The sequence below is a fragment of the Cibotium barometz genome, chromosome 33 (assembly GCF_041138505.1).
Source record: "Cibotium barometz isolate CiBa-2024 chromosome 33, ASM4113850v1, whole genome shotgun sequence".
NCBI lineage: Eukaryota > Viridiplantae > Streptophyta > Polypodiopsida > Cyatheales > Cibotiaceae > Cibotium > Cibotium barometz.
The window spans coordinates 45,987,329-46,009,907 of record NC_141078.1 but is presented as its reverse complement, the minus strand read 5'-3'; the positions used below and the strand labels follow the sequence as shown (position 1 = coordinate 46,009,907).

Genomic DNA, 22,579 nt, shown 5'->3' with positions numbered 1-22,579 from the left:
AATGTGTGTGTGTATGTGTGTATACATACACACACACATGTAGATATATATCTATAATGTATATACATACATATATACATACGTGTGTATGGAAGTCCATATTTCCCACATCATAATACATCTTATCATACCAAAAAGGATATTGCATTCCTTAGAACATCCACACTCAAGGAGCGAGTGTGATCATGTGGCTTTATATCCTATAGTAAAAAAGTCTCATTTACTAACTGGAACCCAGATTTTCCTAAGCACTACTAAGAGTTGGAAATTTCCTCGAGGGACTACCCTTACTTGAGAAAACTCTAAAGTGTGTAAAACTTAGATATTTGAAGTCTCCATTAAAGTGGTTGATTCGTATAATCACCTTCAATGATACATGTATACTTACTTGCACACACACACAATAATCTTAAAAGTTCCAAGTTCAATTTTTAAGGGGGATCTAAACAATTAAATGAATGATTCTCTAGAGGGAATTTGTGAAGCATCATATAATGTATATATATAAATATGTATAATGTGTGTGTGTGTGTGTATGTGTGTATATACATACACATGTATGCATGTATATACATACATATACATACACATGTATGTATGTATATACATACGCGTGCGCGCGCGCACACACACACACACACACGTAGATATATATCTATAATGTATATACATACCTACGTATGTACGTATGTATGTACATGCACACACATATATGTATGTATGTATACATACATAAATACATATATGTTCGTATACAAACATACATACATAAATACATACATGTTCGTATACAAACATACATACCTATATACCTATGTGCACATGTGTATGTATGTATACATACACGTACGTACATATGTACACACACACACACATACATACATAGATACATATATACACATACATAATTTTTTTCAGTAATGATTACACATGCACACATGCATGCACATGCGCGGGTGCATACACGCACACACACATATACATACATACATACATACATACGTACGTATACACACACACACACACACACACACACACACACACACACATAGGTATGTAGTAGTACATACATATATATGTATGTACTACATACATACATACATACATACATACATACATACACACACTTTTTTTTTGGGTAATATCCAGTGCAGTATATTTAGATGCTCATAAATTTACATGATGGGAGGTCTCTGAAATGGAGAGGATCCCAAAGATCAGAAACATAAAAAGAAAAGCTCTATGCAAGAAGCATCCATATCACCCTCATGGCAGGCATCATATAAGGATTGCCACAATGAGGCTCGGAAAGATTCATATGACTTGTGAATCTGCCGACCCAAGTATGCCAAATTATGCTCACTCCAGATTGTCCAAAGAGCCCAATATCTCACCCAAGAGAGAAATAGTGAGTATTGAGACAAAGACCTCATAAATCTGCCACCAAAGAGCCAGAAATGTTTCCCAAATCCGTGACTCGGGAAACGGAGCCGAAGATAATTTGAAATTCTCCTGAGGAGGATCCTAGAACACGGGCAGTGCCAAAGCAAATGAAGAACAGTCTCTGAAGGAGCCTAACATCTTAAACATGTGGATGGTGCAATGCGACAGTTAGCAAGTGTGACCCCCACTGACAATGTGCCTATCATACATCTCCAAAGAAAAAGTCTTTGTTTCAATGGCATTTTACACTTCCATATCATCCCAAGATTCTTCCGCCACCACCGTGAGAGGGGCTTCCTTATGTGCCACAGAGAATTAGCATGTTGCTGAATCCATGGAGCAGGCTGAAGAAGCCTGTAAGCTTTGATGGAGGTTAAGGTGGGAAGAGGAACAGGATGAGTGCATGTAGCAGAGGGTTGCAATTGCCAATCCGTAAGCCTGTCTGTGTCAGCCACAGGAGGAACAGGTAGAAAAGGATGTAATAAATCAGCAATTTTCTTCCATATAGACCTATGATACATTCCCAATGCATAGGAAGCAGTGGCCCGAGGAAAAGATAAGACATAGTCCTGATCATCTACCACATCATGTATGTATCTAATTCCCAATTTCATGAGATTGTATGCCGCCCGAACAGGTTCCTGTAAAGCGAGTGGAATGTCAAAGATGGCACTCCAATGAATACTTTCTTTCCTCATTGAGTTTGTCCCCGAGCAATTATCAGGAGCCCATTTGACCTTAGAAAGTACTTGTTTCCAGTCAAGTATCAGAGCAGTAGAGAAAGGACAGCCATGTATCTTCCCTACAAATCTCCCAATGACAACCTCCCAAATCAGTAATCCAATGACCATAATAAGCACAAGTCATGTTGACACACATGGATGCTAGCATACAAGTCCATGGCTGTTGCTGGCGGAAAAAAGTATGCAGCATAGTCGCCTCCCTTGCAAGTACATGATATCTTATATTGAGGACATTAAGTCCACCATGCATCCTAGGAGAGCACACCGTTTCCATCTTCATCAGTCTCAATGCTTTCACAGCAGTTTTTGTCCTCCGTAACATCTCCATAGCTTGAGACATAAAGGCTGAAATATCCCTGGAGGACCAATGCAGCAAAGGCAAATAGAACTGGACATAGGACATTATAATGGACTGTACTATTCTGAGCCTGACATGAAGAGGCCAAGTAGAAATCTTCCAGTATTCCAGTTTATGTTGAAGTCTTTGGAAGATCCATTTTAGCTGTTGCTTCCTGGTGATATGCCATCCTATGGGATATCCCAAATGCCTGACTACATCTTTGGAATGCACCACCTAACCCGGCCAAAGAATAGAATGCCAGTCACATTGTTTCAGGGGAAGTAATTTAGATTTGTCAAAATTGACATGCAATCCCGCTGCCAAGCCATACAATGAAAGAGTGGTCATAAGCATTTGAACTTCCTGGGAAGAATTCTGTGGCATAAAGAAGGAATCATCAGCATATGCTTGTGCCAAAAAAGATGCAACTCCAGGGATTTTAAGACCAGTCATCTATCCTGTGTTTGTAAGATGATCAAGATACATTAAAAGGGGATGGGTCGCAATGGCATATAAGAGAGCACTAAGAGGACAGCCCTGTCTAACTAATCGACCCAATGTCCGTTGACCGAGACAGATGACCCCCAAGAATGCACTGAGAAATAGAGCCAGAATAAAGCCAGTAAACTGCATTTGCTATCTTGAAACCAAAGCTCAACTTGGTCATGATTTGAGAGATAAAATCCCATTGAACAGTGTCAAATGCCTTAGCAATATCCACCTGCAATATAAGCACATCTTGATGCGAAGACTTAGCATATTCAATTGCAGTCAAGGCATTGGATATATTGTCATGGATTTGTCTTCGCAGTTGTCTTCGCGGCACAAACCCATACTGATGAGGATGAAGTCCTGCATCCAGTATCTTGTGAAGCCTATGCACAATCATTTTGGTAATGAGTTTGTAAACTACAGGCATCAAAGTAATAGGCCTCCAATCTGACATATGGTCACACAGATGTTTTTTGGGCACAAGTTTGACTATGCCATGCTTCCAAGAGTGCGGCAACTGATTTTCTTGCCAGGCAACATTGATCATTTGCAAGAGGACTTCTTTCAAATCATCCCAAAAAGAAATATAAAATTCCACCGTAAGGCCATCCCAGCCAGGGGACTTGTATTTGCTAAGGTGGAACAATGCATTATCAAGTTCTGTGTCAGTAAAAGGTCTCTCCAAGGTAAGAGCTTCATCCATTTCCACTATTCCAGAAACATATTGGAGAAATTCAGTCCTAGCCTCAGTCATTTGATTTGATGGGGAACTAGGATCGGAGAATAATTTTTGGAAATAATTCTAGCATTCATCTTGGAGATCAGAGAAAGAGTGTGTCCAAGAGCCATCTAGCTTCCTTACCCTTAGGCATAAGTTTTTCTTTCGAGTAGCATGCAAGCCCTGAAAAAAGGCTTTTGATGAGCAGCCCTTATCCATGAGGGGCTTCATTCTTGCCCTAATCTGCCATTTGTGCAATTTCCTCTGATCATTAACAGTCAATTTAAACTGAGCATGTGAAAGGGAATCCTTTTCTGAATTAGAGAGAGGCCTTAACTGAGAAAATTCAGTCAATTGTTGTGCTGTCCTTTTTGCCCATTTAACCTCATTCCTCCATTCAGTCATATGCCAGTTGCCATACTCCCTAATGACATTCTGCATACGAGGAGACAAAGCTGTCCCAAGCATAATTCATGTTCTCTTGGGCATGCAAAGGCAAGGGATGAATTGCAAGTCTGATCATTTGCTGGAAATAGTGATGTCAGAAATAAGCCTGATTAACATGCAATAATCTACTGGAGAGGGGTGGCAAATCATCCAGAGGCATGCCAAGCTGCAAATTCATCCACAATGGGGCATGATCTGACAAGCCCAATGAGATTTCTATAAGGAGAAGAGGGCTAAAATCTGCAAATTGTTGAGGGTAAAACAAATACCATCTATCAAGCCTTGCCTAGTATGTAGTAAGTGCATTATGATAAAAAGTATATCCAGGCACTGACCCTTGGAGAAGCACCCATAAATCTTCAGCCTGCACAGAAAGAAGCATGCTGTCCCATTTCTGCCTTTCCAATGATAGCATATGAGATCTTGAAGTGGTGTTATCTCTTGGCAGAGGGGAATTATTAAAATCTCCACAGATGAATGCATTGGATCTCCATGGACATCTGCATAAAGAATCCCATAATGAAGCCCTCATGGCAGAGGTTTGGGAAGCATAGACTGATGCAAACTCAAGAATATCACCATTGACATTACATTGTATGACCATCCATCTGCCACTGCTGTCATTGAAGGCTAAAAGAGGCTCCAGCTCATGTCTAACCAGTATGCATACACCTGAGTAGGTAGTGGTACCAGCATAATATATATCATAACCGCCAAAATAAACATGATGACCAACCATGGAGTGTTGATTATGTTCTTGCAAACAAACAATATCTGGTTGCATTTTATGTACATAATTCCATAAAAGCCTCCACTTTGAGACATTGCAGAGGCTCTGTACATTGTAGGTAAAGCACTTAAGTGTTTGAGGCATGAAAGAGGTATATACAGCAAAGTATCAGATATAAAAACAAGACATCAGAGAGGCAAAGCCTCTGCCTGCATGGGCTGCATTCCATCATGACCCATAAAGACATAGCATTATCCCCTTCTTCTGAATCACATATGGGGATGCCCTTCTTCAAAACCCCCACCCAATTTTGAAGGACAGGAGCTGAAGTAGAAGCCTGCCCTGGTAAGGGAGAAGAAGCATCCCATTGAGACGAGATTGAAGGGGGCGTTGCTTCAATACAACCACCTTCTTAGGTTGTTGAAAACCATCGTGATCAATCCCCGCAGATTCCTTCATCTTCTCTTTTCCTTTATCTTTTCCTTTTCTAGCAAGTGGCTGCACCTGATTGATTGGTTTGGCATTCTTTGCTCCATTTCTATTTGATGTCTTAGCTTGCAAATTCTCATTCTTTTCTTGTGTCTGGGGCGGCAAGGCATTGGGAGGGGGCTGATGCAGAACCATTGGGCATTCAGAGGCTAGATGCCCAAACTTGTGGTAGGCAAAACAAGGTCCTGCAAACTTGTGGTAGGCAAAACAAGCTCCTGCAAACACACCCCACTTCAATTCAAAATACTTTTTTCCCAATTGCACTCCCTCAACTTCCACTGCAAAGGAGGGGTAGGTGTATCAGTGTCCCAGAGAATGTAGAACCTGTTACGGTTTCCCATGGGGCGTGGAGGACAAATGACTTGTCCCAAAGAAGTAGCCAGGCCAGACAACTCTTCACGCATATAGTCCGGGAAGTTAACAACCTCAACCCATACTGGACAATGATGTCGTATAAGACTTTGATAATCCTTGTTTGGGGACCAGGGCATAGCATGTACCATCTGCTTCCCATAAAACAAGGGAGAGAATTCAAGAAGCCTCTGCTTGCACGAAGCATCTGATAAATGCACCTCATAAAAGCCTCTGGAAGCAAAATACACTCCCTCTACAAAGCATCCTCCAAGGATGGACTTAATCCACTGCGTGACATCACTGGCCGCTGGGATTCTTCCTGGAAAGAAAATTATAACTGCAGTTTGAGACAACTTCTTAAGAGGATTCACGAGGGACGGCAATTTCAATTTGTACATGACCTTTGGAACCGGTTGCCCCATTCCTGTCGTGACTGCTAAAAGTCATCCTTAAGGGTGTCAAAGACGTACTGAGCTTCCATAGTAAGTTCATCATCTTGTGATGCAGGCTCTGATAGGCGGCGCTTAGCATCTGTAGGTCTTTCTTTTCGAGCATATGTACAAAAATCCAAACCTGAAGCCATGATTGAAATACGACTCTCTCTCTCTCACACACACACACACATGCACACACACACTCACACACACGCAGAAGAGAGGGAAAAGGCAAAAAGAAAAGAAGGGTTGGATTTGCAGTTCACACAGTCAAATCAGGACACACACACATGAGTACGCAGGCAAGCAGCGGGCAGGTGAGAAGCGGGCAGGTTGCAAGACAGAAGCGAGCAGGTTGCAGGCCAGAAGCGAACAGGTTGTAAGACAGAAGCGAGCAGGTCGTAGGTCTCCGCCACACACACACACACACACTACACACACACACACATATGTGTGTGTGTGTGTGGATGTATGTATGTATGTATGTAGTAGTACATACATATATATGTATGTACTACTACATACATATATATGTATGTAGTATTTACTACTACATACATATATATGTATGTAGTAGTACATACATATATATGTATTTACTACTACATACATATATGTATGTATGTATGTATGTATGTATGTATGTAGTAGTACATACATATATATGTATGTACTACTACATACATATATATATGTATGTATGTATGTAGTAGATACATACATACATACATACATATATATATGTATGTATGTATGTATGTATCTACTACATACATACATACATATATATATGTATGTATATGTATGTACTACTACATACATACATACATACATACATACATATATATATATGTATGTATGATCGGTTATGACTCAATGCACTAAGGTGGCAAGGCCACATGATGTCGCCATGTGAGTGTCACCCAAGTAGCCCCTTCCCATTTCAAATGCCATCCTAAGCATGTCTTCTGCATATTCATGTGGCGGTGGAACATAAGGAATTAGTTACACAAAACCCTCTATCTTAGGGTTTGGGAATTCTTGCCCCATGGGGTTGGGTTTTGTGGTTTCCAATCTCACGTCCTCCTACGATGGCCTAGCTTTGAAGTTGCTGGCTTGCTGGCTGAGGATATGTTTTATGAATGCCTTGTGGATCCCTTTGGTTTGAGGTAGTCATGGACATTGGCTCGTTACCCTTCCCCGTGCTCCCTATTCCTTGTTCGAACAGAGAAGATTATGAACTTGGTTCCGTGGGTGAAGACGCTTCTATAATGAGTTTCTGTGAAAAGTGAGACTCTTGCTTACGCTCTGCGTGTGCTTGTTGCTGTGTGTTTTGATGGACACTTGTCCCTAATTGTATACAACAAAGGATGTTCTGATTGTCGTATAACTGTGGTTATTGGGTTGCTTATTGGTCATGGTCACTGTGGGTGTCTATGGTTTGACCACTTCTTAAGGGACCGAACCTTGGGGTGCTCGGTCCTGCTTCCACTCCTTCACTAGAGCTTTGTCCAAAGATAGGGCAGATTAGTGCTCTTTTCATGAAATTTATAACTGTGTTTACAAAGTGAGTTGGTGAACCTCGGGCTCGGAGGATGTTTGTGGCTCCTGTTTCTAGGTGTCTTATTGTTTATCCATTCATGTTTATGCTTAGTTGGCTCATCTCATCCCAAAGCTTCTTGCTAAGGAGTTTTTACCTACTTAATAGGGAAGCGCTATGTTGATTGTTGGTTGTTTGAGACCGAAGACTGGTAGGCTTGAGAAAGTCTGGTTTGATGTACTATAATCGATTGTATTGTGGTTTCCAATAATTAGTTTGAAATTGATTTCACTAATTTCAGACACATCTGTTCTTCTTAATCTATATAAAAAATGATTTCACTGTTTTTAGATACATGTGTTTTGCTCAACCTATACAAAAAATGTTTTTCTTTATTTTGAGTTTTTTTTGGGTGTTTTGAACCTCTTTTTTGTTTTGTTTTGCTGGGTTCACGTCTCAAGGTTCACGTCTTTAGACTCACTTGTCGAGGCTTATGACTATAGGTTCACGCCTTTTGTGTATAAACTAGACTCACTTACTTTGTTTTTATGAAATAGGCCTCCTTGGGACACGAACTTTGAAGAAATGGTACTTTGATTCCAAAATACTTTTTCTTAGAATTTGCAGTTGATAAAGATTGTATGATAGAAAAATCCTCCAAGGACATGAGTAGGATGTCCTTTAAGGCAATAATAATTGGGCACGGTACCTCTAGACTCATGTCTCACATGTCTAGACTCACATCTTTTTGTATGGGATCGTGCGTGGGCTCATGTCTCCACCTAAGAGTTGGTTGGGCTCATCACCTCACCCAAGAGCATGTCCCCACCCAAGAACTGGTTGGGCTCATCACCTCACCCAAGAGCATGTCCCCACCCAAGAACTGGTTTGGCTTTGTTTTTGGTGTTTTTTGGACTTGATAGGTAGTGATTAATGGTTCTAATCCTAGTTAATGTTTGCTATGCAAGTAATTAAGTATTTTTTGATGGAATTACATGCTTCCAGATACCAATTCAAATAATGCATGAAAAAATACAAAAAATTATGAAATTCATAAACTCAATTGACAATCCCACTCTAATCCACCCTATTGGAGCTTAATGCTTATGTTTTCGGAGTGGATTCCACTTCTAACACAATGAAATCTAAAGCTGTTTTTTTGGCTTAAAGCAATGAAATCTAAGCCTCTTGGGCCCCAATTTTATGCAAACCTCCAATGAAATTAGGGTTTTGCCCTTCCAATAAATGAAACTAGAAGGTCCTAATGCAAATAAACTCAAAATTAAAATAAAAAACGACTAAACACATTCAATGACTCCAAAACTAGATGTTTTTTGGAGTGTGACCTTCTACTCAACACCGGGCAATATTAGGTGATCCTAATAGCTTAAAATGGATGGATGGATGGAGCTAAGTCCTACACTAGTCCCCGACAACGGCTCCAAATATGTTCAAGTCAAGAGCTTACCTTAGCCTTGCCGAAGCATGTATCGTTGGGCCTTGCTGAAGCATGTGTCGTCGGGCCTTGCCTTCGAGCTGCAAATATGGCTTTTTGATGTGGGTTCGCTAGCTTCGTCACGTCCTCACACCAAAATGCTCCCGTGGGTCGATGGGATGAAGGGAGAGGTCTCTTTGCCTAGATGGAGGCAAATAGAGATGACAGTTCTCTCTCACAAAATGTTGGGAAAGAAGAAGCTAATGGAAGGGAAAAAACTAGTCAAGCAAGCATCCATTTGGCATGCATGAATCCACTGGCATACAAGCAAGCAAGAGTAGAGAAGAGAAAAGCTCACAAGTATTGTAGTGCAAGAGAATAATTGTGTATTGCTTATTGTAAAAAATGACTTATATATAGTTTTCACACTAGGCTAGTCAAACTTAAAAATGGTCCATCCTCTATTACTAATCTTAAGTAAATATATACATGAAGTCCTTAGACTTTCCCTATTCAACATTAAGCACAATGTAAGGTTACTTCATAGGTTTCAATGTAGCCTTACAAAGAGTAAGTTTCCATTTGAGCGGGTGAGATGGCAAAACACCTTACAGTAGGCCAAGCAGGTGAAACCATGTTAACCTGCAGAGTGGTCAACACTAGTGCTTTGATGAATCGAACTTGCATTTGTTTTTGTAGAACTATCTGCATTTTTCGTCACTAAAAATCAACTAATGCCCAAGTTTGGTAGTTGTAACTCTCCTACTGACCTGGTCTTTTAGGAGGAAAAAAAGAAGTGCTTGCTTTTTTAGCCTTATGATTTTCCAAATAACAATACAAGCGTTCTCTCATGTGAGATAAAGCTCTTGAGCTATATTGAAATAACATAGGGATCACTTTTCCATTTAACTTTTATATGTGCATGATTGGGATATGACTACAAAGAAATGTAAATTGAAATATGCACTAGTATAGCAAGAGAAATGTGTGTACAGACCCCCATCCAAGAAACAAAATCATATCTTTGGATGTGGTGGAGAGGGGGGGGCATGGGATGCGTGGGGGGTCCTCAGCCTCTGTTCCTTTTGCTTGTTATATTTAGTCCATGATCAATAAAGAAGTTGCTCCACTTCTTCTTTACTGATGAGGTGGGTTTGCTTTCTCTCACCCCAATGGCATGCATTATGAAGCATAGCGAAGGGCTTGCATAAGCCAAATCAACTGTGTGAACTAACGTTGAAACTTTTCAGTGAGGTAGTCTTTCAATGACAAGCCCATTAACAGAGAGCAAACAGAAGAAGCTATGAAGCCCTTCATCTACAGCATGCGTCTCTTTCTTTGGTTCTTTATGACCTGAAGAGCACCTCCCAACAAGCAAACGAATCACCTCTTGTTGAAATCATCTCCAAATAAATCAGATGTATAACAATGTCATCCTGGATGCAATTCCTTTGCATAGATCTTGAAGTGATAAAGATCTTTCACAAAGTACATTATTGAAACCTGATAAGATTGTATTAGGTATAACTGTATGTAGGATGTGTAAACACACCAAGTACAATGTAATTGGTGAGAAAATTTTTTGCTGATGGCAACCCTATCAAAAGGCTGAGCTTGAACTGAAGGATTGCTTTGCTATACATACTTTTATACTGTGCACTCATATTTCTTGGGGTCAACTGTCGTATACAATTACGGACATTACAGAATGCCTTTGGTTGTCTAGGATTATTGTTACACAAGGAGAGAGCTCCTGGGTTTCTTAAAAAATGTCACTGTAAAATAAGGATGAATGAGGATGTTGGCCATGCAAAGGCTGGTGCTCATTTGCCCATCATAGCCCCACTCAGCCGAGCTGTGAGGGCTTAAAAACACTGGTGGGTTTTGATTCTGTATAGCATGTAGAAGCTTCTTCACTTGCAAGATGCTAATGCAGTATCAAATCGTTATTGTGATCATTCTCTACCCAATGATGTTTGCCATCCTGAGGTGGGTCACTTTTGGCATTTAGACTTGGTGATTCTCTTGAAATTGTGGCACACTAAATGACTCTGGTAGGGTCAGAAACTGGTTCATCCTCTCCCAAGCTTGATGGTACAGAAGACCCCATGGCTGACCTCTCAACAACTCGCACATTATAGTGCTCATGAACCCTTGCCTTATTCTCTTGCCACCATAGCTCTGCTTGCTTTTCGCTGAAGCGTTTTCGACTGAAAAGTATCATGCCACCAGCTATTAGTAACTGCAATACACTCACATTGTCACTTTTATTTTGAGATATTATACAGGCCATTGAGTGACATGATTACCTGAATCTTACACGCTTGAGATCTCTCCCACCACCTGGCAAAGATACAAGTGTAATGTATACACCCTGTTCATCCTGCTCAACCCATTCTACTCCCGGTTCGCATTCACTCTCTGCTGGAATGGAGTTCCCAGTTCTTGATCGGTCTTCGTTTCTGAGATGAGTATCCAAACTATCATTTGATAACCTGTTTGGGATTGAAGTTGCAACCCCTCTTCCATAGCCATGAATTGGTCCATCGTTGACAAAAAATGGAGTGGTGCCATTGACCATAGTATTTGAAACGGCTGGAGCATCTTTATAAGTTTGATGCAGATTAGTTCCATTGATATGTGGTGATGTCAATCCATAAGGAGTTGACAAAGGCCGTGCCACAGTTGGAGCATCTGTGTGAAAACTTGATACTGTTGCTGGTCTGCTATAACGATACAATTCGCCAGGCAATCGCTCTGTCATACCCTTGAGCTGCTTGTTAAAAAGAACATCATTAGATTCACATGTCACATGAATACATGGAATTCTTTGTTTGAACATTTGTTAAAATTTTGCAAGATGGTACTAAATTATTTGCTGTAAAAGACTTTGTCAGACACTGTAGGTAATATGAGACACTTTTTAGTTCGTACACGCAGGTTGAGGTGTTTAAGCCTTCTTTTCTAAAGCAAACCTTTTAAACAGTTAAAAGAACAATTTCTGATCTGGTGGTGAACTCCTCTTCAGCAATGAAACCCAGAAGTTTGAGCATTGTTATGACAGAGTCCATGGTGTGCCTCACAACATGTACCTGCTCTAGTTTCAATGATCTATCATGGAAAGATTGTTATTTAGAGCCTCACATAAAGCTTCAATTATTATCATCTTTCTTGTTTTTTGCAATATACTTCATATGTCATTAAGTAGGAATACACAAAAAAATTTACATTAACATGACTTACAAACGAGCTGAGCAGCTTTGGTGTACTTTTCATTTGAAAGTAGACCATGTATTGCTTCTCAACAGATACATTGGACTAAAGCAGTTGATTTTATTTGAAAATCATGCAAAGGGAGAGTGCAGAAAACCTCCTAAGGAACTTAGGATCACAACACAAGACTAAGTATTTATTCAATTTTAGTCCCAACCAAGCCGGGAAGAAGCTAGAGCTATACAAAACGTAAAATTTTGGAGAAAGGAAGGAAGATAGAAAATTGTATTAAAACTGCAGTTGTTTTTTTGTTTTGTTTTTGTTTTGGGGGGAGGAAGAATGGTCCATGTGACCAAAAATTACACATACTACTGAGTAGTAGTGTTGTGGTAGTTAGATAAAAAGGCATCTCCAAATCCTAAACATCAAAAGCAGAATAAAAATTCTCCCTTGGAATGAGGGGATTGTTCATCCATCAGAGACTGGTAGAGTTACTTAGTCATTTCACAATCTCCTCTGGAAACTCAACTAGGGGTCCTGGTGCCATTGAGCATGTTTCAACTCTCATCACGATGCTTACCGAGAAGCTTGACAGGGGGACCCCTTTGCCGCCGGCCGGGCCTTGTCCTTCCCGTTGTCACTGTGGGCACCTAGAGGCAGCTAGTCATCTTAAACTCGCAATGAGAGTGTCTTGTAGTTGTGGCTGCTCTACTCATTTGGTCTTTTGTTGAGCAACTCTAATGTACGTCCTTGACCAGCCTATTTTTGAACAAGAAATTTTGTCAATTTTTGTGCAACTTTGTTTTGCTACCAATGCTTATATCTTCTGAGATCCTCTTTTTAATTGGTGATTTGGCCTTCTTGCAAAGCAACCTTGAATTTCAGTTTGTTATAAATTTCATTTGGCTGCCCATTTTGTTGTTTACTTATTTTTGTGCCATTTTCTTTTAGTTCAAAAGAGAAATCCTTCATATCTCCCTTAAACCAATGACCATTCCTTATATGTTCTAGAAGCACAAAATCTGTACACTCTGTTTGCAAATTCCCATGAATTAATTCAGATTTAAGTTGGCTGGGAGAACGGCTGATTTGTCAGGAGAAAGTGCAACTAGATGCAATCTGTCCACCACAGCAAAGCCCCAAATTGGCATTCCCAAAAAACCTGCCTTTCGTGTGATGCTCGGCTTTCCCCAGGGTTGCCAACATTACCACGTACTAGTTTTTTGTTTTCTCCACCATTAGAATGGCACAAAGAGTCATGATAGACATACCATGCACCCGAGTCAGCTGTAAAGGTGGTTGGTTACTGCTGAAAATGATGAAATGCTTCCGGCCAGGCTGCACGTTCAGAACTTTGAATTGGGGACCATGTCATGCTTCAGAGATTGGGTGGTGCCACTTACTACCATGACAGCATGAAGCTGGCAGGCCTCCCAAGCCTTACTGCCAAAGAAAATTTAGCACCAGTTTGCCCTTGGCACACTAGGAGTACACACATGCAACCAAAGACCCAGTATCAGTCACCATGTCCCGTTTGGTGGTACCCATGGATGAGCTATCGCAGGTGGCCATAGAGATATGGACCTTGGACAGGCAGCACCTCGAAAAGATTCTTAATAGCATATGTTAATGGGCGATTCCCATTGGTTTTTGGTGAAACATGGCAAGTTGCTATGAAAGGTGGGCATCGGGCTACGCCAAATGTTGAATACAAAGCTTCACAAGATGGGTGGATTTTTTTTGTAAAACAAGCTCCATCATATGGCGTAAACCACACCATCCTTCCTCCTTTGAACTCCTTAGCTTTGTGCTCATGAATTGTCTTGCTGCAAGGAGATTCCATCAATTTAAGGTTTTGGTTTACATCAGCATTCGTATCCGTATCGATCACTGTGGCGTACTGATTGAGCGATGACGTAATGACCTCAGGATCCCCAAAAAGTACCGAGAGCTTTGGATGCGAATGGCTTACCGACCCCAGCCCCTCCTCCTCTGCACCTTTTTGCCTTCTTTCCCTGGACCTCCACCTTCCTCTTCGTTGCCGTCCCCGCCCCCCTTATGCTTCCGGACTCCTTGCTCTTCATCCCTCTCCTTCCACCGGTGCGACCCTTTTGCACCCCTCCCCTTAGAGCTTGCCATCGCCCCTCCTTGCCCCTTCGAGGGTCCCCGTGGTCTTCCTGCATGTGCCCCCTGTTGCCTCTATGCCCCCTCCCATTCCCACGCTCCATGCTTCTCTCCAGCCCTCCCTCTTCTGTCGCCGCCCGTTTCCCTTTGAGCACAGTTTTTGCTTCCAGGCTGTTCTTCATCGGCAAGAGTAGGTGCTTCTGGTCTTCACCTTCCTGGAAGACTCCAAGGCAGCTGCTCCGTCATTCTCTGGCCGAGGCCGCTGTCCCTTGCCTATTTTCAGAGGCATACCTCCAGCTCTTAGCTTTGACAGTATCTTCCCTTGTGGCCTCTTCTTTGGTTTGCAAGATCATAGGGAGCCACCCTACGTGCGGACAAATCCAGGATTTGCTCCAAGCAGCCCTCATTGGCGAGCCCGGCAAAATCACCAGTATCCATTTTCTTGGGCTTGGTTACTCTCATGTGGAATTTGATTCACACGCAGAAGCTGATTGTGTGATGCAACAAAGTCCTGTTGCGATTCGCAGTCAGGCGTTCTTCGTGAGATGGTACCATGGTTTTGACCCTACATCCGATCCTTGGCAGGTGTATCTGGCTTCCCCATGACGGTCTTCTTTCTCGGCTCTCCGGAAGGAGTATCACCCACCACTGATTCGATCGATTGGACGATCGGGCAAGTTTTGGAGTCCCCACATACGACCACATCAGTGGTGGCCAGGACAATGGACATCCCATCCATCAGAGCCTGAATTGCTTCCCTGGAGGATTTCTTGCAGGTTATTGTGCTCCCAAACCTCCAGGGCGACCCGATTCTTTAGTAGGTAGTGTACGCAGGCCTCCCCGGCCAGAGCTTCATTTGCAGGTAGATGGGCCACCTTGCTCTATCTTGCTCTCCGTGTCAAGCTCACAAAGGATGCCCCTTGGACCTCCGCCCAAGGCCTCAGCAAGCGTGACCGGCGAGAGCAGAGGAATCAGGGCCTCATGCCAGGGTGGAGTTACCTGACCAGCCAACCCTTGCCACCCAGCCTCCCTCTCAAGCTTAGCAGGAGGAGGGCACTAGCTGTAGGCAGTTAGTCTGTCGCCCTAGACAGTGCCGCTGCAAGCCTCCCCACGAGCACCGCTGGCCAAATTGCGATTCACCATGCAAGTGTCCCCCTCGAGGTAACGGTGCCACTGGCAAGCGTTATGAGCATTTAGTTCTTGACCAAGAGATGGACGACGTGCCGACACCGCCCAAGAGATTCCTACAGATCTTGGCTTGTCCCTTGAGGTTCCGGAGCCAGTAGTCCCCCCCCCCGCCCTTGTGATCTCCCCTCCCTCTATTGAGATCCACCCCTCCCCCCCCTTCCTCCATAGTGGTTCCTCCCCCCATCAACAAAGGCCTCCTCATCTTCTTTCCCCCACAACACCCCCCCCCTCCCCCTTCCTCAGCCTCCCCTATACATTCCTGTCACCCACCTACCGCCCGACCCCCTCCAGAGTCATCACCTGGCCTGGCTAGCCATGGATACACCAGCTCACCGATCCTGTGGGAGATGACTATTGCAGCCTCCTCGATGGATGCCCTTCCGCCCGAGTTAACCCCCCCCCCCCCCCCCCCCCCAAAAAAAAAAAAAAAGTAAATAAAAGTAAATAATAAAAATCATGGGGGCACCTGCTGACTATGGCCTCCTCAGATGCCTTCTTGTTGAGGCCGGAGAGTTCTCAGAGAAAGCGGTGTCACGCTGCATCTGCATGGTCTTGCACCATACTTGGGGCAGTGGAGAGGTGGTTCTCTACTTCCCACTCAGCGTCGTTCCTAGCAGGGAGTGGGATTGCGAGTCTGCCTCCTTCGCCATACACTCCTAGGCGATCTCCCTAGCTCAGCACTTGGGAGATAGCCGTCTAGTCGACATCGTCACCCAGTTTTGGGCCTTGGCCCACATGGAGCTAGCAGGCTCCTGCCTCCGATGTCAGGATGGAAACATTGACGCCCAGAGCTTGGAGATGATATATTGTATGTGTTCCTCCACATGGCAGCTCCACATGGTAGTCACTGTTCCTTTGAGGCCCTTCCTTCGATTGCTTTATTTTGCAACAGATGGAGCATAGAGTAGGTGTACTGCAGGGTAGTGCAGAGTGGAGCTTTATGGAGGACAAGGTTAAGGATCACTTGGCCCACATTCGGCCCTGGATAGACTATGATCTCCCTCCAAACCGACCCCAAAGACCCTCTGTGGAGAGGGTGTCTTGAGCAGGTCCCACTCCTCACATCCTTAGTTATGCGGATTATCTCTTGGAATGTCCATGGGATTGGGGGTCCCCGCTTTCACCGTAGAGGAAGACAGCTTCTTTAGGAGCTTCAGAAAGCTTTTGTTCCTGCACAGGAACATCACCTTTTGGCAGGGCGTATGTGCAAATGTGGGAAGATTTTGCCAATATGCAGCCATACATTTTGGTCTCTTGCTATTGGCCCTCAGGGGAACCAAGAAGGGATGTGCAGTTCGGTCAGTGAGCAATTGCTTCCGTTGGTGCTGGATTCAAGCTTCATTCTTCAGGGAAGGGTGCAGTGGATTATAGTCAAGGTTGGGGAGGACCATGTGGGTTTCCTCAACATTTATGCCCCCAATATAAGGTGGCGAGGCATACAAAGTTTTGGGCCCACTATCATCAACCGCGCACGGCCGGCGAGCTCCCTGAACCTGAATTGCTTCCTTCCTCCTTCGCTGCGCCCCTCATTCCTCCTTCACTGCGCCCCTCTTCCTCTTCTTCCTTGTTTCCTTCCTATCGCTTCCTTCTTCCATCGCTGCGCCCCTCTTCCTCCATCGCTGCCTGCTGCTTCGCCCCCCTTCCTCCTCCACCTCCCCTCCTTGCCTTTGCCCGCCCATTTCGCCTCTAATCGCCTCCCCTCCTTCCTCCGCCTCTTCCCTCAGCGCAGCGCTGCTGTGCTGCCCCTCCCCCGCCCCTCTTCGCCTTTGTGTCCAGCCTCTCCCCCTTTCTTCCCCTTTTTACAGTTCATTTTTCCTCCTTCCTTTCCTTTCCTCCGCCTCGTCGCCTTCCACTTCCCCTTGGTTTGGATTGCTCATCATCCGGGTTCAAGTCGGCCTTTTTCTTCGATTAGCATCATGGCTAATCATTCTCCCTCGGCCGGGCGAACCATTGTTTTCTCCGAAGCCGAGCTCGCCGTCCTCTACGCCGAAATAGAGAATGACTCCAAAACGACCCTCATTGCCAGAATCTTTGGATCTCACCCGTCCCGTCTCCAGGCTCGGGATTGGGTCCTGGTGGCTCTGCCCTCCGACCTCGCTCTACACTTTCGAGATGTCAGGTTGCTTGGAAGAGGTTTCTTCCAAGTGGATTTTGACTTTGAGTACGTAGCCTCAGAGGTTTTGAAGGGCAGCCCTTTGCCATTGAGCCCAAGGAAGATATTCTTTCTTCCCTACTCCAGCTATTTTGACCCTGTTGAGGAAGACCGGAACCGTTTCCCGATTACTCTCAGATTTCCAGGTCTTCCGCGTGCATATTGGCCTATGTTAGAGGCCATCGGGTCTGCCTTTGGGCTTGTTCTTCAAGTGCCCCCCCTTCACGCCTTGCCGACATCTTCTGCCCAGGTGGTCACTGCCTCGGCGGATGCTGTCCCCAGGGTCATGGTTCTTGCCCGTGACATTGAGCTCTTTGAGGACTATGTTTTGCTTCTAGGCCCTTGTGGCCCTTTGAAGCAACGTATGGAGATTGCACGTAAATCCGATCAGTGCCGGGTTTGTCACCAACAGGGTCACTTTGCTCGAGATTGTCCTCGGGCTCGAGGTCGCAGGAGGCCTCGTAAGCGTGCTCTCGGGCGCCACCTCCCTTGGTTCCTTCCCGTCCTTCAGTCCGCTAGGTGTGGCGTGTTGTCTCTCACACCCGTCCCCCTGGTGCGATTGATGGGAAGGCTTCCTCGGATCACGTACATATAGATGATGTTTCTGGTCAGAGGGATGTGTCAGCTGATGCATCTTTGCAGAGAGATGATATTTCAGATCAGGATGATCTTGTGGAGTCCTCTCTACTTGGAGGGGGTGATATGCAGGATGTTCAGCACAATGGGGATCATGTATTGTAGGATTTTCAGCATGATGCCATTGCCCTTGATGCCCCGCAGGGTGAACAGGTTTCTCGTACATATGCAGGCACGGTGCAGGGCCTCGGACAAGGGCATGTCAGTGGACTTTGCCCTGTGGATTTTCCCGTCCTCCAGCATTATGAGAGGTGTCCTCAGGCTGCCCATCGTCTTCTCAGATCGGGGGGTCAAACCCTCTTCTCTTCCATGAGAATTGTCTCATGGAATGTTCAGGGCCTTGGAGGGCTTCCCACCCGTGGTAGGAAGCGCCTTCTGAAGGACCAGCTTCACCTTGCTGTTACAGGAGGGTCTATGGATGTACTTTTGTTGCAGGAACACAAATTGGATAGATCTCAGTGTGGCAAAACTAGTACGATGCTTTCTGGCCACACCTTCTGGTCCTTGGCAGTTGGGACTAGAGGGAGTGTTTGTATTTCGGTGGCTTCATCTATTATACCTCATGTTATTGGGCACGGTGTTATCGTCCCTGCTAGAGCGCAATGGATCTTGATCATGCATAAGGGTCAGAAATTGGGAATCTTGAATATCTATGCACCTAACGTGAGAGGTGAAAGGGTGGCCTTTTGGGACACCATTACAAATGTCATTCCCTAAGTTGATCATTGGATAGTGGGAGGGGATTTTAATATGGTTGAGTAACCTTCTGACAAGAAGGGTGGACGCGAAGGGCGTTTACACCCTTTGGAGCGAGCCTCATGGGAGAGGTTCACGCTTTCCTTTTTTGGCAGGGATTGCTAGACTGAGGATGACTTCCAGAGAGAAGGCCAAATTCCTTATCTTTCTCTTGGCATAACCGCAGGAGCGGGGATGAGAGCATCTTTGCACGTCTAGACAGGTTAATCCTTGGATAGAGGAGGCACCATTGCTATTATGCCTAGCACCACCAAATTTGATCATTGCCTCATCGTTTTGTGTCTCGGGGAGCCTGGGGCTCGCTTGGCCTCTCCCCGTATCCATATCCCTGACTCTCTTTATCTAGATGCTGACATTTCCCTTGAGATCAGAGAGATATGGAGATCTTGTGACGGTCCTGATCCTCGTCATAATATTGCGCTAGCTCTTGAGAGGACTAGCCATCATTATCATAGCATTGCCTTGTCTAAGAAGCAGGAGGCTCTAGACAAGGAGAGAGCTATTAGGCATAGGATTGCTGCTCTTCAGAGGGAACATGAAAAGCATCCACATGCGACTTGGATTACAGACCTCTTGACCACAGTTAGAGCAGAGCTGCAGTTGGCCATGGACATGAGGGCTGAGTTCGCCTTTCATGCGAATGAGGCCTTTTGGACTCAGATGGGTGGCAGATGCAACAAAGAGTTTTTTTCAGCACACAGGCCTTCCCATAGCAGGGACTCTGTGAGGTACTTGCAGGATTCATAGGGTGAGGTTCACATTGAGCTTGATAAGGTGAGGGATATTGCTTCAGAATTTTATCGGTCTTTGTTGATTGCAGAGGTGCCCTCCCCTCAGAGAGATGTGGCACGGCAGAAAGTTTTGAAGTGCATGCCTAGGCTCATTACAGATGCTAAGTGTTCTTCCCTGGATGCCCCTTTCTTGAAGGATGAATTCCTTCACGCTCTGCATGCTCTTTCCAGTGGTTCATGCCCCGGGGATGATGGTCTTTCTCCCGCCTTCTTTATTCTTTTTTGGGATCATATTGGAGATGCTATCACTGTTGCCCTTCAGGAAATGTGGGTGTCGGGTATGATGCCTCCATACCTCATGGAGGGACTGATTCACCTTATCCCCAAGAGTGGGGACAAGACTGACATCAAGCAATGGAGGCCCATCACCCTCCTTGGTTCTGCATATAAAATCTTAGCTAAAGCCTTGAGTATAAGGTTGCAGCCGATTCTCCAAAGGACTATCCATGATACCCAGAATGGGTTCCTCCAAGGAAGGAGTATATTTGATAACATCTTTTCTTTCTGGGAAGCTGTCAAGTGCGCAAAGGCTAGTCAGCAGCCTCTTGCCATTCTTTTGCTTGATTTTGAAAAAGCTTATGACAGAGTGGATTGGGGTTTTTTGGAGGGCACTATGGCACACATGGGGTTTTCCCAAAACTGGATAAGAGGTGTGTCTTGCCTATACAGGGAGGCTCATAGCACTATTTTAGCCTGTGGGGGGCGTGGTGAGCGTTTTCAGATTTCCCGTTCAGTGAGGCACGGCTGTTCCCTCGCCCCTTTACTGTACCTCATTGTAGCTGAGGCTATGAGTAGGTTTCTTCGGGCTGCCCCTGGTGTTGTGGGTCTCAGGCTGCCTTTATGTACGCAGGAAGAGTTATTGGACTCAGAGTTATTGGACTCTGAGTTAGCAGATGACACGGCGTTGTTCCTTGAGGCTTCACATGCTTGTTTATAAGCTTTCCGGATAGCCTTGGAAGCCTTTTTTTTGGCAGCAGGAGCTACTATCAGTTGGCATAAGTCAGTTGGTTTTTGGATCAGTGATTCTCCTCTTGCAGATTGGGGTACAGATGTTGGTTTTACATGGATTGAGAGAGGATGCTCTGCTAGATACCTTGGTTGTGAGGTGGGTGTTGACATCTCCCCTGCACAACAGTTTGCTCCAGTGCTCTTAAGCATTAAAAGCAAACTTCATCACTGGAGTAGGAGGAAGCTCGACTTGGCCTCTAGAGCTTTGGTGGTTAACCAAGTTTTGCTAGCCACGACTTGGTTTATCGCTTCGTGCTGGATTTTTCATAAGGGCTGCATTGGACAGCTTCGTCGCCTTATTCGGAACTTTCTTTGGTCAGGGCTTGATGGAAATGCACACACCAAGGCTAGAGTTGCTTGGGAAACCATTGTCAGGCCTAAGCACGAAGGGGGATTGAATATCATTGACCCCGAGGTGCAATGTAAGGCTTTGCTGTGTAAGCTGGTTGTTAGGGGCTTTCTTCCAGGCTCTGAGCCATGGAAGGACTTTCTCATGCAGCAGATCATGAAGTGTGTCCCTATTCGCGGAGGTGACTGGACTCTCAGCTCACGCTTTATTTTCTCGGATGCAGTTCACTGCTCCCCTTCATCCCCCCTGGTTAGGTCCCTCCTACGGGCCTGGGACTACCTGAAAAGTTTTTTGGTGCACATCCCCCCGCGTTCAGCAGAGGAAGTTAACCGGCAGCCCATTTTGTGGAATGATTTGATCTTAGACGTGCATGGTAGGCCTCTTGGGGCAGCTATGCATATTCTTTGGGCTGGATGGGAGATGCTTTGCCCCACAGTGTTGGCTTGGAAGAGGTTTCAGAGCCTCACCGAGGTACAGAGATTGGATCTCACGCAGCATTTGAGAGGCTTTAGTTGGAGGCTTGCACAGATTGACGCCACCATTCCCAACCACTGGATTACTGGATCTTTCTTGGAAGACCGTCATCATTTTTGGTTTGGGGTTTTTTCTGGGATAGGTGTTCCTCTTCAGGTTATGGGTCTCCCCTTGCCTAGGGAGGATGATGTACCGGTCTTTTTTTCTGTACAGGATGGATGGCAGTTGGAGAGATGTGACGTGCAGGACCGTATTGAGGCCCCCCCTGATTCGTCCAGTCAGAGTTGTTGGCAGGTTAGGGGAGCATGTCTTTGTTGAACCCCCCACCCCCCCCCCCCACCCCCGGGATGATCAGAGAGAGTGTTAGCCTTTGGTTGTATGGTGAGTGGGGGTGGAAGGATGCTTGTAACCCCTTGAAAAGCATGCCTTTTTTCAATTATACGATGCCGAATGCCAGACATCTTATCTTGGGACACATTCAGAGTGTCCCTACTCTTAGACCCCATTGGGAATCTTACGGCATTTCGATTGACATTCAGAGGGTTTTTTGGCGGAGATTGTAGCATTCTTATAGGAAGCCACAGATTTCCTCCTTTATCTCAGTTTCTCTTCATGGTGGTCTGGCCACCAATCAGTGGAGGTCAGTTACTGGTGCTTGCCTAGCATGCCCTAGATGTGCAGGAGTTTCGGAGTTAGTTTACCATTGGTTATGGGAATGCAGGG

At 44.8% G+C, this 22,579-nt stretch overlaps 1 protein-coding gene across 4 annotated transcripts in view; it reads right to left on the bottom strand.

Annotated features, from left to right (window-relative positions):
* Positions 1 to 10,602: 10,602 nt before the first annotated feature.
* The window catches only part of LOC147619646 (PH, RCC1 and FYVE domains-containing protein 1-like), a 71,069-nt gene continuing 59,092 nt past the window's right edge, over positions 10,603 to 22,579 (bottom strand). For all 4 annotated transcript variants that reach the window (XM_086773329.1, XM_086773330.1, XM_086773331.1 and 1 more), the window contains 2 exons: positions 11,475 to 11,938; positions 10,603 to 11,375 (listed from right to left, as the gene is read on the bottom strand). In XM_086773329.1, coding sequence (XP_086629455.1) covers positions 11,207 to 11,375; positions 11,475 to 11,938 — 633 coding nt within the window. In that variant the 3' untranslated portion in view covers positions 10,603 to 11,206. The remainder of the gene's footprint in view (positions 11,376 to 11,474; positions 11,939 to 22,579) is intronic.